The following is a 13631-nucleotide window of genomic DNA, read 5'->3' on the forward strand; positions in this document are numbered from 1 at the left end:
AACCGCATTTAGATGTAAATGAGTTGATTTAAATCTAATTACTAATAAATTTATTTTTCAATCAATTTACAAATATAGATGTTCGTCAAAACATTGCAGTTTGCTGTGAACGTCAAATCAATGAATATCTTTATTTAAGCACGTGTGTGTATTGTTTATGCCTCTAAATAAATATAAAAAATATATTTATAAGAAGTATATTTTTTATATGAAAATTCTATTCATGTGAAGTGACAACGAAAGGTAAAATCGTTAAGCGCCGAACGCTAAGCGCTTAGTGCTGAACTTGGAACTTTGTGTCGGCGCTAACAGCTTCCCGAAGGTTTAACGGGTCTGATAAGACAAGATGTATCTACTGAAATTTGTGTCAATTTGGTATGAAATTTAGATAAAATGTTAATTAAATACATATTATGCGTTGCTTTAATTAGAGTATTGATATTAAACGTACCCGTATTAAGACATGGTTTGATTTCAAATATTTTTGGACTTTTATGTTAGAAATTCATTTATTACCAAGTTAGGTTAAAATATAATATTTAACCTAACTCTTTCCTGGGCTCTCTATGAAAATTCTGACTGATTGTTGATATTAAGTTTATTTTCAAGCTCTTCGAAACAAGGGTTACCATCACAATGCATAGTCTAACTTAGCCTTCTTCAAAACCAAAGGAAAATAAATGGGCCAGTAAAATTCAAACAAGTTCAACTTCAAGATAAAAGTCATTACAACAAAAATAATGTTTTTTGTATCTGTAATGTTTATTTAAAAGTATGTGTGTAACTATTATGTTTGTAAATAGACATTAAAAATGTGCGTTAAAAAATATATTCAAGGCACAATTAATTTCAATTTTAACTGTTTAATGTATTGTGATTGATGATACACAAAAAGCAATACAGATTATTTGATAAAATGTAAAAAAATAAAGCGAAACTTTGAAGGTAGTTCAGTTCACCGAAGCGTGCTATTTTCGCGTCGATTTAAATTTTGATTAGACTATAATCTAAACGCCAAAGGTATAAACGATGGAACTCGCTTCTCTGTACGCTTCCCGAGGGACATTCAAAGATAAGAACCGGAGCACGCGCCTACTAAACTATGCAAAAACATATTTAGTATAGAGGTATTACTAACAGAAATGGAAATCGACTTGGGATCGTTAGAATAATATTTCAGTCATATAATCAAAACGCTGAAGGCGTTTGCTGTCTAAGAAAAACCTTATATATTAATAGCGTAAAACCATTTTTGTCCCTGATTATGGGACGATGGCTTTATATAAAAAAACGGTTCTTGATTGCAATATACTAAATACTAAATTATAATTAAAAAAATAATTAATTTTAGAGAGCAAAAAGTTACTATAATACGGTTGAATAAGAAAATAAAATAAAAACGTTAACATTCTAATTGAACTAATGTATACTATGTTATATTAAAAATTTCATTTAAAAGAGGTTTTATCATTTTGGCACCAGATGAGTGACTTGCGGTTTACAATGAAATGAACATGCTGAAAATTATTTTAAAAAAACGTGAAGTTTCTCAGGAGAGACCTGATAGTTAATTAATATTGATATGTTGGATAGTTCATAATTAATATTGCAATCTAGCTTGGAGTCCTATCTAAATTTAACGCTAAACGCGTTATGAGTATAATCAATTTACTCACTGAGAAACTATTCTCTTTTTATAAAAATGCAAATAGGTAAATTACTAAACAACATATGCAAATTACAAATGCCAACAAAATTGATATCATGACACTAAATTAACATAATGTCTAGTAGCATTTAATCATTCAAGAATTTAATAATATTCTGTACCTAACGCATATCGGCTATATAATATTTCATTTGAATTGTTTATGGTGACGATGTCCTTCAGAACGATTTCGAGGGATAAGTGGAGGACATGATGGTGCTCAAGTTTTTGCGCAAGATGGGAAAGATATCAATTAATGCAGGGCCAAATACTTTCCGGACTTTCTAAGGTATGTGCTTGTAACAGTGCCAACTTATCAACTTCAGGTTGCTGCAAAGGACCCAGTAACTTTTATGTGCTTGACCCTGTGTTCAAACGGAGAGTCCACTAGACCCATCAGGCACCTAATATGTTTCTATTACACAAATATTAAATGTTGAAAGTAACAATCGTTTGTTTTCACAATATTGTTTTCTCTGAGGATTGATGACGAATAACGCGCTATTGTTTGATGCGGTGCATTTCTATTTGTAAATGAGGAGACGATTCAATTAAATTCTCAAGCATAGTGGCTAAACGAAGAGACAAGTATTTATAGTGATAAACAAACGGTTAATGCATTGGACATAATGTTGAAAAAATTATAACATCCTATTACCTGAAATTAACTCTGTTTGGTTTACTCGATTAAACAGCTTGAATCGATTTTAGTGTTTGTTATGACGGAGTTGGAACGTCAATAGTGTAGTGACTTAATCGTTGGGGGGGGGGGGGGGTAATTATAAAGTATCTATTTTTCCATGTGACTAAAGTTATGGGCGTCATTTATATGGTTAGTTGAGGTGGTTACTTATCGGAGATTAATGTTGCGAATATACATAGCTATAGGCCCTTTTTTATTACGACGTAACAGAATATTACCAAGGTTTAATTAACCCTGTTTACGAGCATCAAGCGGAAACGCGGAGACAATGCATTCTTCCTAATAAGCCTAATTAGTTATTATCTATCGATCGCTGAGAAATGTTCCAACAAGCCCATATACAAAGTCAACTTATATTAGATTACACATAGTGGACATTTATTAGTTAACAAATATTCGCTACCAAATTAACTTCATAATAATCATAATATATTCTAATATAAAATCGCACATACACCTTATAGCTATTAAGGTATTCAACATGACCAAATGTTAACTTCGAATTCTTACAATATTCATAAATCAACCAACAAACAATTAACATCGTACTGTTCATCGCGTTTAAAAGCATATTCAATCTTCAAAAAAATCCAAATAAGCACTTTAAACCATTAAAACATTTATGCTCTTAGTAATATTACTATGAACGCGAAAGTTGAGGAATTCAACGTGACGTATCTGTGCGCATATACAACATAAACAAATAGGAGAAAACACAATATGGGTTATTATTATTCAAGTTATAAAAACCGCAAGAATGTGCAGGGAATTTTAACGTGCTCGCGATAACGTGACCTGGGGATGTAATGTTTTGTCATTGTTATTTTAATAAGCCATTATCACACGTTTGCAGATAATGGATTTTAATTTTAAGAAGAAAATTTGCAATACTAAAATATCTTATTAGGAATCTGATTTTGGAGGGTAAAAATCTCTCGTGTCTCAGTATCATCGCTGTCCACTGCTAGATATAGGGCTCTTCAACTTCTTCTTCAGGACATCGATCCACGTGGCCGTGGCGATCGGTCCTCCGGAATACGTGACCGACCCAGAGTAAAAGTTTAACGATACATGTATATATGTAAACGTAGGTAAAAGAAAGGTTAAGCCGAACGTTTTGTTGAAATATGCCGATATTTGCTATTTTAGATAATTTTGATGTCAGTTATTAAGTTTCTGTCAGTTATAAGAGTTCCTTTTTAGTCTTCGCCCGACCAAATAATAATTTATCCAGCAATTGAGTATGCTTTTTTGAAGTATGCCATATTAAAACGATATCTACAAATACATAATGTACACATTAAATAATTACACTTAATATATATAAGTCACGTGATTCAATATCAGCCAGCTATTAGAATGGTTCGAGTACCAACATTTATCTAAACAAATAATACGGCGAAAACAAAATGAATTTAAAATGACGAAAACGAACAAATGAAAATTAATTCATCATTGTTAATAGTATAATTTATTTAATTTTCGAAATCTTCTGTGCTTTTTAATTCGAATTTCAAAGAGAATCGGATATAAACTTAGAGAACCTTGATAATCCTTATTTAACATTAAATTTATAGCGAAAATAAATAAACGCGTCCAAAGCGGATTTCAGACAGCTAATGGCTTCCGAATCAATACGAAGCCTTATTCTGCGCCAAATTCTTAATTAGTACAGCTTACGATTACACTTAACATTAAATTACACACCTCAAATGTCTGTGCAAATTTTAAGACTTTTTAAAGTTCTCTCAATTTGTTATATATATATTTATTAATTTAATCGATTATCGAATTGTTATGATACATTTTTCTAGATCTTTAAAATTAAATTAAGCACAATTTATATTATGTTGAGCGTTACAGTATAAACTAAAAAATACAAATGTTTCAAACACTAAATATTTATTAAGATTTAGACATAAGTTACCATAAAATAAATTCAATGATAAATCATTACATAGTATAAAAAAGTCGCTTACCGCTGTATGTCCCTGTGTATGTATGTAGATCTTTAAAATTGCACAACGGATTTTGGTACGGGTTTTTATAATAGATAGAATCATTCAAGAGGAAGGTTTATATGTATGATACATGCACAATATAGTAGAGAAACACTGATCATTTTAGATGTTTCTAAAGTTATGTCGTAAATAAACACATTTTTTGCGCTTACATTGCAAACGCTGGCCGAACCATACGAGATAGATCAAAATAATGTACTACAGTATTGTACACCTTAAAAAGGTCTTCAAAAAAGTCAACAATGGTAATGGTGTCTATCTCTTAGGGATAGCCCTCAACAACCATTTATTTATCCTTTACTTTTTAAGAGAAATAATGACATATTTTCGAAGCGATAATATACAATACAGCATTAATCCTTATCCAATGAAGTACCTTAAATACATTGTGAATTTAATATAAATCAATATGGCATGTACATGTTACAAAATGTAATTTAAATGAATATTTTCGAAGTTATTACAGATTAAAAACGCAGGGACATAGCGGTTTGTATTGTCGAATGACTGAAAAACTGTGAACGTTGTAAGACATTCTGTAGTATATTTAGTATCAGCATTGCAACCGTACGAAGCCGAGGCGGGTCGCCAGTCAATAATAAAATTAAAAATAACTAGGTATATTTTTTAACAAGAAAAAGAATAATAATTAATAGGGTTTAAATTTACAAATCAATAGTAAACAAAGCATATTACTTATTAAGAAAACAAAATAAGACGAAACGTATAGTTAGTTAGGTTCTCGTTCTCTTCGGTGGAATCCACATTCCAAGCCAGTGGATTCTTCGTTTGACAAGACTTTGTAAAATGACGATTCAATAGTCCTTGTAAAGGTCTCATTGAATTATTTGTATTTTTATTACTCTTTATAGGAATAAATTAATCTATAATACTCTATCTATACTATTTTAATAAAGGGGTACAATTTATTTGTTTGTATGTAGTCTGAGGAACTAATTTTCTAAAAATAATCCCTGGTAGAAATACACATTATTTCTAAGTGCTATAGGATATAAATTATATATGATATTATTTTCTTTATTAATAAATTGTACCCGTGCGAAACCGGGCGGGTCGCTAGTAAACAATAACACTTCAGTATTTTGGATGTTAATTACGAAAAATAATGTTATTTTAGTAAATATTTTATTTTTTATAGATTATTTAGTCAATTTTTTTTATGTAAAATACCTGAAGAATACTGCAATGGTGAAAGTTCATTTTTTTAATAAGAGAAGACGAACCAACAGAACTAGGCTCTATATGGTTCGGAGGCGTCAGAGCTTGCTTTCGGACCAACAAAGGAGTTAAAATAAACTAAACACTGCTGTGAACTGTGACAAATTCATCTTACGAAAATTTACAATTACACTTTTCCTTTATTTTAATAGTATCAAGAACACGCAATTCCTAAAAGTACTTTTATTATAATATTAATATATACGATAATCTTTTCCAAAACTGTGTATATTAGTTTAGTCGTTATTTCAATAAGGCATAAAAATATGTACTAATTTATTAGTATAGATAGATATCATTCTGTTTTGTTCTTATCGGAACTATGGATTTTATTAATCGATATCTTATACGATTATATTTATATCGCTTGTGTTATTCGCCGAAGCAACAGCTATCGTAGGAAACTACTATTCGACTATAATAAGATTATGAAAAGCTATTCGAAAACATATTGCACATAATCAAGTTAACGTCCAAGTAGTTACCCCTCTTTGTTATTTAGATTCTTATCTAGTAGCACTATAAAAAATGTTGAAAATATATTTATAAACTAGTGTCTACCAGCAGCTTCGCTCGTATTTTGGGAGGGGCAGGTATTGGCAATCTGTCTTTTTCTGTACCCGTGACAACGTGTATGCAATATTTTATGAGTTTTAGAAAAAGAGGCACTACCGAGTTTCTTGCCGATTTTCCTCGGTAGACTACAATGTAGACTATATTCCGAACTATTTTTAATTAAACATTGTAAATTAACATGAATATACAATATACCTTTTACTTTAAAATAAATTGTTATATCAAATGACAACCCGTATTGTTCCACACATAATATTTAGTTTTTTCTCGATTTTGCATTACGATTTGGTGTACACAGATGAATAATTCACATTATGATCACAGAATAAATTATTTAAAAATAGAACATTCCATTACGGCGTATTAATTTACTACGTAGTGAGTAATACACAATGAATAGAAGAAAGTTCAAATGGTACGAAGGTTATGTCAACATCTTGATGAGACAACGCGAGATGAGACGACAGCCGCAGTTCGGTCATGAGGCGTAATAGAGTTCCGGGAGATCGTTCTATTTGCCAATTACTATCCGCATCTACACTGGGGCTGATATTAATTATGTAAGGTTTATTAAAACCTCATTTCAACATATGTGTTTATAATGTGTTTATGTTTCACACTACCGTAAATACATTGCTTTCGATTTTGGATTCGAAGTATAATATTTTAGCGTTTCATCTACCTTTTTTTATAATCTGAGATTAAAGCTTTAAACACACTGTTCTCTTACCGCCTTAACATTAATTAGCGAGTGTTTAGTTAAACAAGAACTTCTCTCTTTATCAATCATCATATATTGAACATTCGAAGAAGACACAAAATTGTTTTACGAATCACTACTCATATACAGGTAATCTTTTAAAAGCAACGCAGCTGTCAGTTCTTGAACATACTATTAATATCTCAAAAATATATCATTAAAGTAAATCAACAAAGTAACATCTCACTTATATACATTGTACATCTTCAAGAATCTCTCCTAAGAAATAATGTATAAAAGACTTAGGAACCTTGATATAAAAAAACGGCTCTATTTAATATATTCATGATGCTTAGTTAAGTAATGTGATATTTAGAGCGGAACTTACATTATGACGAAAATGTGATTCTCGACAATTTGTTACCAGAAATTAATATCAGTATGACGATAATATATGATAAGAATATATATAATATATACAATTATTATAACACAGATATCATTTAAATTATCATTATAAATATTCCGCATGGATGATGTCGTTAGACCAGTGAATAAATGATTTATAAACACCGACGAAATAGATTGCGTAAAATATTAAAAATAAATTAAATATTTTTATTAGGTACGTTATGCATTTACGCCGTAATTTATATAGACAAAGATCAGGACTTAATGAAGGTAAAAGTAAACGAACATGGTCGATATTTGTTTGAACATAAAAAAAGGTCACAGTTAGTTCTTATCTACGTAATATACAGAAACTTTTTTTTTAATAAATTTTTGAAGTTGCAATATGACTTATTTTGAAAAAATCTAAAAAACGTGATAACTCATAAAATGGTTCACTTTTGCATCATGCATATGGGGGGTTAAAATTATCGCAAATAGTCACCCCTATCACTTTCTAACGAGAATACGTCGAATTACCAATAATCCTGTATAAGTATGCTACCACGGACTTTTCTGGAGATGTACAAAATCTCTTGTATTAAATTCTTTCTACATTTGTTAAGGTGCTTTCAGCGACAATTTTCACTGCATTCACATAGTATACGACCTACGTCTATACCTGAAAATATAAACGAAAATAATATGTTTTTTTTTTTTAATCAGATAAGGAAGTAAAGCGTGAATCGATAAAATCACAAACAAAACTTATCTCTATACAATATTAATATGATAACTATCATTACATATTAGGAAATATAATCTTCAATTTAAACGAAATGAAAACTCAAAGATACGAACAATAGAGAGTGCAGTTTAAACTCTACCTGAAACTGCAAGTTAGCATTAAACAAAAATAAATAATATAATAAGATAGGAAAAAATACAAGTAATAGGATTACTACCTCGGAATTTCTACTGTCGCCTGACATCTGCACCATTGCAGGCATTTCAAGCGACGATTTCAACCACGACAACACCCGGATAGACAATTACAAGGAAATGACACACCACCTGAGAAGAGACAGCCACTGGGTCATGTTTGACCAGCCGCATTTCCAGGCCGAAATCATCGCGACCCAAACTGGATCAGTCTAGTCAGGAGGAACCACACTAAATAGGATTACGTCAAATAACCATAAACGATGTGCCATGTGTGCGAAGCCTCTAGCAGATATCTACCTTAATTTATAAATGAAATAACAAAATCAATGTTATTGTCCCGCACAAAGATCTCAGCCGTAATAAAAGGAAAACCAAACAATGCAATTGTTTAGATCGGTTTACGCAATCTCATGATTTAGCAAAACAAAAATAACGTGTACGATGTTTAAAAGCGATTTAATAACTTACGTTGCCAAAATATTTGATGGAAGTTAATTCAGATCGACATAATTGAGAAAACAAAAAATAAAGCTATAATTTTATAACACAGCAGCTGAAAATGCTCGATTAACCTGTTCCTTAGGGAGGACATTATAATAGATTGTGCAACTTTCAAAACGCATTTTGGAATCACTAATTCTGTATCCGAAAGTGCTGTAAATAGTGCTCGCGATGGGCGCTTATTGAGGTGAAATTCAAAGTTGTTGTCTAATGTGTGTCATGTCAACCGTGGAGCGAAAACGATTCCACGAGTCCGTTATCTTAAGTGAGCTCTATACTGATTGTAAGACTCGCAGTGTGCGCACGTGCAAATCCAGGTACCAATAATACGATCGGTATGATCCTTATTTTTAACATATCACAAATTTAGATTTATATGTACATATATATATTGTATTGAAAATGCAAACGAGCGTAACGCTCACCTGTTGGAACGTGACTGCAACCGCCCATTGATACCTGTAACACCATGGGCTTGCAGTTGAAAAGCAGGCGCTTATCGTACCTGGTTACACGAAGTGCCTGTTGTAACTTTTATATGTATATATATATAAGGAGTAAGTTACAACATTATCTTGCTCTCAAAATTTCCTCGATCTCCGTTTGTACTAAAAATCGTCCTGAATAATTGTATGTTAAAGACACTTTGTAAGCCAACGTGCATGTGGCTAGCGTCGGAGCTGCTGATGGCTATCATATTTTATTTACGACTGATATAAAATAATTTAATGGGTCCTATTAAACTTACGGTTTGAAATGGGTCTTAAATTATATCTAATGCGCTAATAAATCCTAATTTTTCATTGTAAGGAACTAAATACCAAACTATCATTTAATGTCTTACTTGGCCCAGAACGCTTAACAATCAATATATGTATGTCACGTTTTAATTAAATGATGAATAACCAAAGTTAAAGACTAACTGTTCATTTTGATTTCACAAGTAGAACGCATTAATTGAAATCATGGAGTAGGATTATGCAAATGATTAATAATTTAGAAAGCTTTATTTGAAAATAGCTCTAAATACATTTCTTTAATCCCCAAACGTAACGTAAACTTTAGTCATGTGATTTCTTTCTGAACTTGGTGGTAGGGCTTTGTGCAAGCCCGTCTGGGTATGTACCACCCACTCATTAGACATTCTACCGCCAAATATCAGTACTCAGTATTGTTGTGTTCCGGTTTGAAGGGTGAGTGAACCAGTGTAACTACAGGCACAAGGGACATAACATCTTAGTTTCCAAGATTGGTGGCGCATTGTTGATAGAAGGACTGGCTAATAATTCTAACAGCACCATTGTCTATAGGTGATTTTGACCACTTACCATCATGTGGCCCATTCGTTCGTCCTCCTTCCAATAGCATAAAAAAATGTCTTGCTAAAAATAACAAACAGTGTGAAGCTTACTTTATAATGTACCGTACCAGTGAATGTTTGTCACTAACAAAACGGTAACAGAAATATGACACATATACGGTGTTTCTCGATTTACATTCTACATTAACATAATGTGATAAATTAACTAACATATGTTATCTCTAAAGCAATTTATTGCGTTTTTTTATATAAACGTCTTTTTTCAATGAACACCATTATCGTAAGTCTGTACCTTCATGAGTAATTAACATTACTCGTTGTTTTTGAAATTATTTGGAAGTCGCTTACAAATGACAGGAACACCAAAAGATTTTTACAAAACAACCGATCACATGACGCAATATAAACACAAATTTACTTATAACCTATTCCAATCGAAGTAGGAAAAAAGATAAACAAACGAACCTTAGATTTACGTATTTCACGCGATTTGCTAATAACTTAGCTATATTGTGCACTACTAAGAGTTTATGATTAATATATCTTTATTTATAATACAACACTACTATTACACTTAACTCGCTTATTTCCACTTTAATTTTACTTCCAATTACAGATTCCGATAACATCCATATCCATAGTGAGCATAATAGATTAATCAAGCTCTCAACCAATGATACGCGACAATTTGCTGTCAAATGTTGTTTTTTTGGCTTTTTTTTCTCTTATGGCTGGAATAGAGTATACCTATCATAATTATTCCTTATTGTTACACATATAATAGAGTTTAACTTACACTTAGCATCGTCTTTACGAAATGTAGATTATTAAACATTCGTCGACCTCTCCGTCTGATCAAATATGTACAAAAGGATTTGCGCGCATTGCGCCCGAATAATAACAGACTGATTGGATATTTATTTAACGCGACGAAGACAAATTGTTAATGTTTTATTTACAAAAGTTTCTTTTAATAACAGTTTCATATTTATTTTTGAACTACTGTAATGACAAATCATTAAAATTACAAATAATCTCACATGGGCGTATCCATCCTTCGAGTCAGGGGGGTCACCTAATTTTCAGGGTTTCATCTAATTTTGCTCTGATTATAAAAAATCGTAAGGTGGATAAATTATAATTGACGTTGTGAAATAGTTAAATTAAGGCCCGGGGTTTGAAGCCTTGATCGGGCGAATAAAATTTACTGTGTATTTCGTCCATCAATTAATTCTCAGTAGCAGCTTGGAGATAACCATGGAAGGTGTCACACTGACGTGCCTCGGAAAGCACTTTAGGCCGTCAGACCCTCTGTTCTCTTTGATTGTGATTGCGTCCCATTGATTTATGAGATTAAGGATAATTAATTTGCATTTGCGCACAAATTTTTTTACTCCATGGATACCAATTCAGACCGAAGTCATTCAAGATGTCAATTTGATTCATTTCAAAATAAACCATTACTTCTTAAAGTGTTAAAAAATTGGTTTTAGTATAGTTTAAATAGTTAAGTATTTCCTTTGTCATATAAACTACTAAGTAATATTCTGATATGTGACTAAATAAGTACAACATTTAGATATACAACTTGTGTGAAACGCTTCATTAAAAAGATATTTGAGTTTTGTTTTAAAATGTACAATTATATTAATAACTGATTAGTGTTTGCTCCATGCAAGTCATATTGTAGATATAGTATTTACTTATTTTCATATCTAACCTGTCAGGTGACCATGAACTTTTGTATATGAGATACATCAATCAGGCTCCGGCTGGTTTCTAATACAACATTTAGATGAAATAAAATTCTAAAGCATTCACTATTAACTGGAATACTAAGTGTTTTTTCATTTAGACATTTATCTTTAAGTTGATCAAACAGATTGTATAATATGTATTATATGATTTAAATATGTATTGTATAATTTAAATGTTATAGAACTCTGTGCATATACAAACTTTAATTTTCTATTTTGCACTTTTTCATCAACGAGTAATTTGCATGTATATTTGCTTTTAAATAATTTAATAAAATCTTTTCATGTAATAAAAAAAACATATTTTAACCTACTTATCAATGTAAAAATTACTGGCAGACCTAATAAATAAAAGGATTCTCCTGTACAAATCAGAAGTATTTGTAGTAAGTACTTATTTCAGCTATATGTAATAGTAACATATTTTTTAAGTTCTAAAAAGTGTTGCCGATTTATATTCAATCATATGTTAATATTTTAATTATGTAGAAATATTCATTTTAATTAAAAACAAGACATAATTCATGCAGATATTTACATTGAATATATTCATATATTTGGTGCAAAATCATATTCATCCTAGTTTTGATTCAGGATTAAAATCGTACGAGTAATCATTTTATAATCAAAAAAAAATCACAAAATCCTACAGAAGTTATAGATAATATTCCATTTGAATATATAACAAAGGTAATTTATATTATTAGAGATAATTCCATTAGTGTTCTTATCTTATAGATGTTTTCTTTTCAGTATTTTTCAATAACAGTGGAAATGGAAACTTTTATATACATGTTAAGTATCTATGAACATCTAAGTGATAAAATAAACAAATTGTAAATAGCTATTCATTTTTTAGTAAATATAACAATTCATTATTTATTTCGGTATCACATATTATAATTTAGTATTGAATCATAATTGGTTTTCCTGACTTATTAAAATATAAAAAGGAAGCACTCACCTCTTTAACAGTGTCTCTTTTTTGTATGATATCGGGATCAGTACTGGGATTAATAACTGGTACAACATATTGCTTCAATGACCCATCCACCTTTAAGTCTGACACTGGTATATCTTTATTAGCAGCATTGTTTCCTAATACTGGTTCTTCAATGGCATTAACTGGGGGCTTACTTGGTCCCTTGGAGGAAGAAATTGAAGGTGCCGCATCGAATTGTGGCCTTTCAAGCACTTTCATACCCATTTCCTCGTCTATCTTTGCACGTAAGCGATTCCTATCTTCAACTACGTGGGGATCATCACCTTCTTCACCATGACGAACGATGCCAACAACGGGAAAATCACCAACTTCGTTCTGAGCAAGTGGTGGTGGCATGAGCAGTTCTGGTCCTGCCTTTTGAATTCGTTTATAAACATTATATACACTATCGTTCACACTTGTCGAACTTTTAAACTCAGGCAAATAAAATAATGCGCCTAGCCACACGATTGCAAATGTCAAAAGCACAGAAATAATCAAATACTTTTCGCGAAGACGAAATGAACGACGAGAAATGGACGGCACGGGAACTCCATTAACAAATCGTTGGTAGCTCGGTAGAATTCCCGTCATGTTTACGTAAACACAGTATCTAATAATATCCTAAATAATAACAATAAATGTCAGTTTTTATAAAACGACCCGTCATTGGTGGTCGCCATTAAAGAACTGAATTTTACTCTGTGTACTGAATACTGAACTGCCAAAGAAGTGCCAACTTGACTCGTCATAAGGATATGTACACATCGTAGGAAATGGTTACAGAG

The 13631-nt window shown here is 31.3% G+C and overlaps 1 protein-coding gene across 1 annotated transcript in view; it reads right to left on the reverse strand.

The window, feature by feature from the left end:
* Alpha-man-ia (alpha-Mannosidase class I a) overlaps window positions 1-13574 on the reverse strand; it is a 63296-nt gene extending 49722 nt beyond the window's left edge. Inside the window, exon 1 of the mRNA XM_026640966.2 lies at window positions 12826-13574. Within this exon, the coding sequence (XP_026496751.1) occupies window positions 12826-13437 (612 nt within the window). The 5' untranslated portion in view covers window positions 13438-13574. The remainder of the gene's footprint in view (window positions 1-12825) is intronic.
* Window positions 13575-13631: the final 57 nt, after the last annotated feature.

The sequence above is a fragment of the Vanessa tameamea genome, chromosome 7, assembly GCF_037043105.1.
Source record: "Vanessa tameamea isolate UH-Manoa-2023 chromosome 7, ilVanTame1 primary haplotype, whole genome shotgun sequence".
NCBI classification, from domain to species: domain Eukaryota; kingdom Metazoa; phylum Arthropoda; class Insecta; order Lepidoptera; family Nymphalidae; genus Vanessa; species Vanessa tameamea.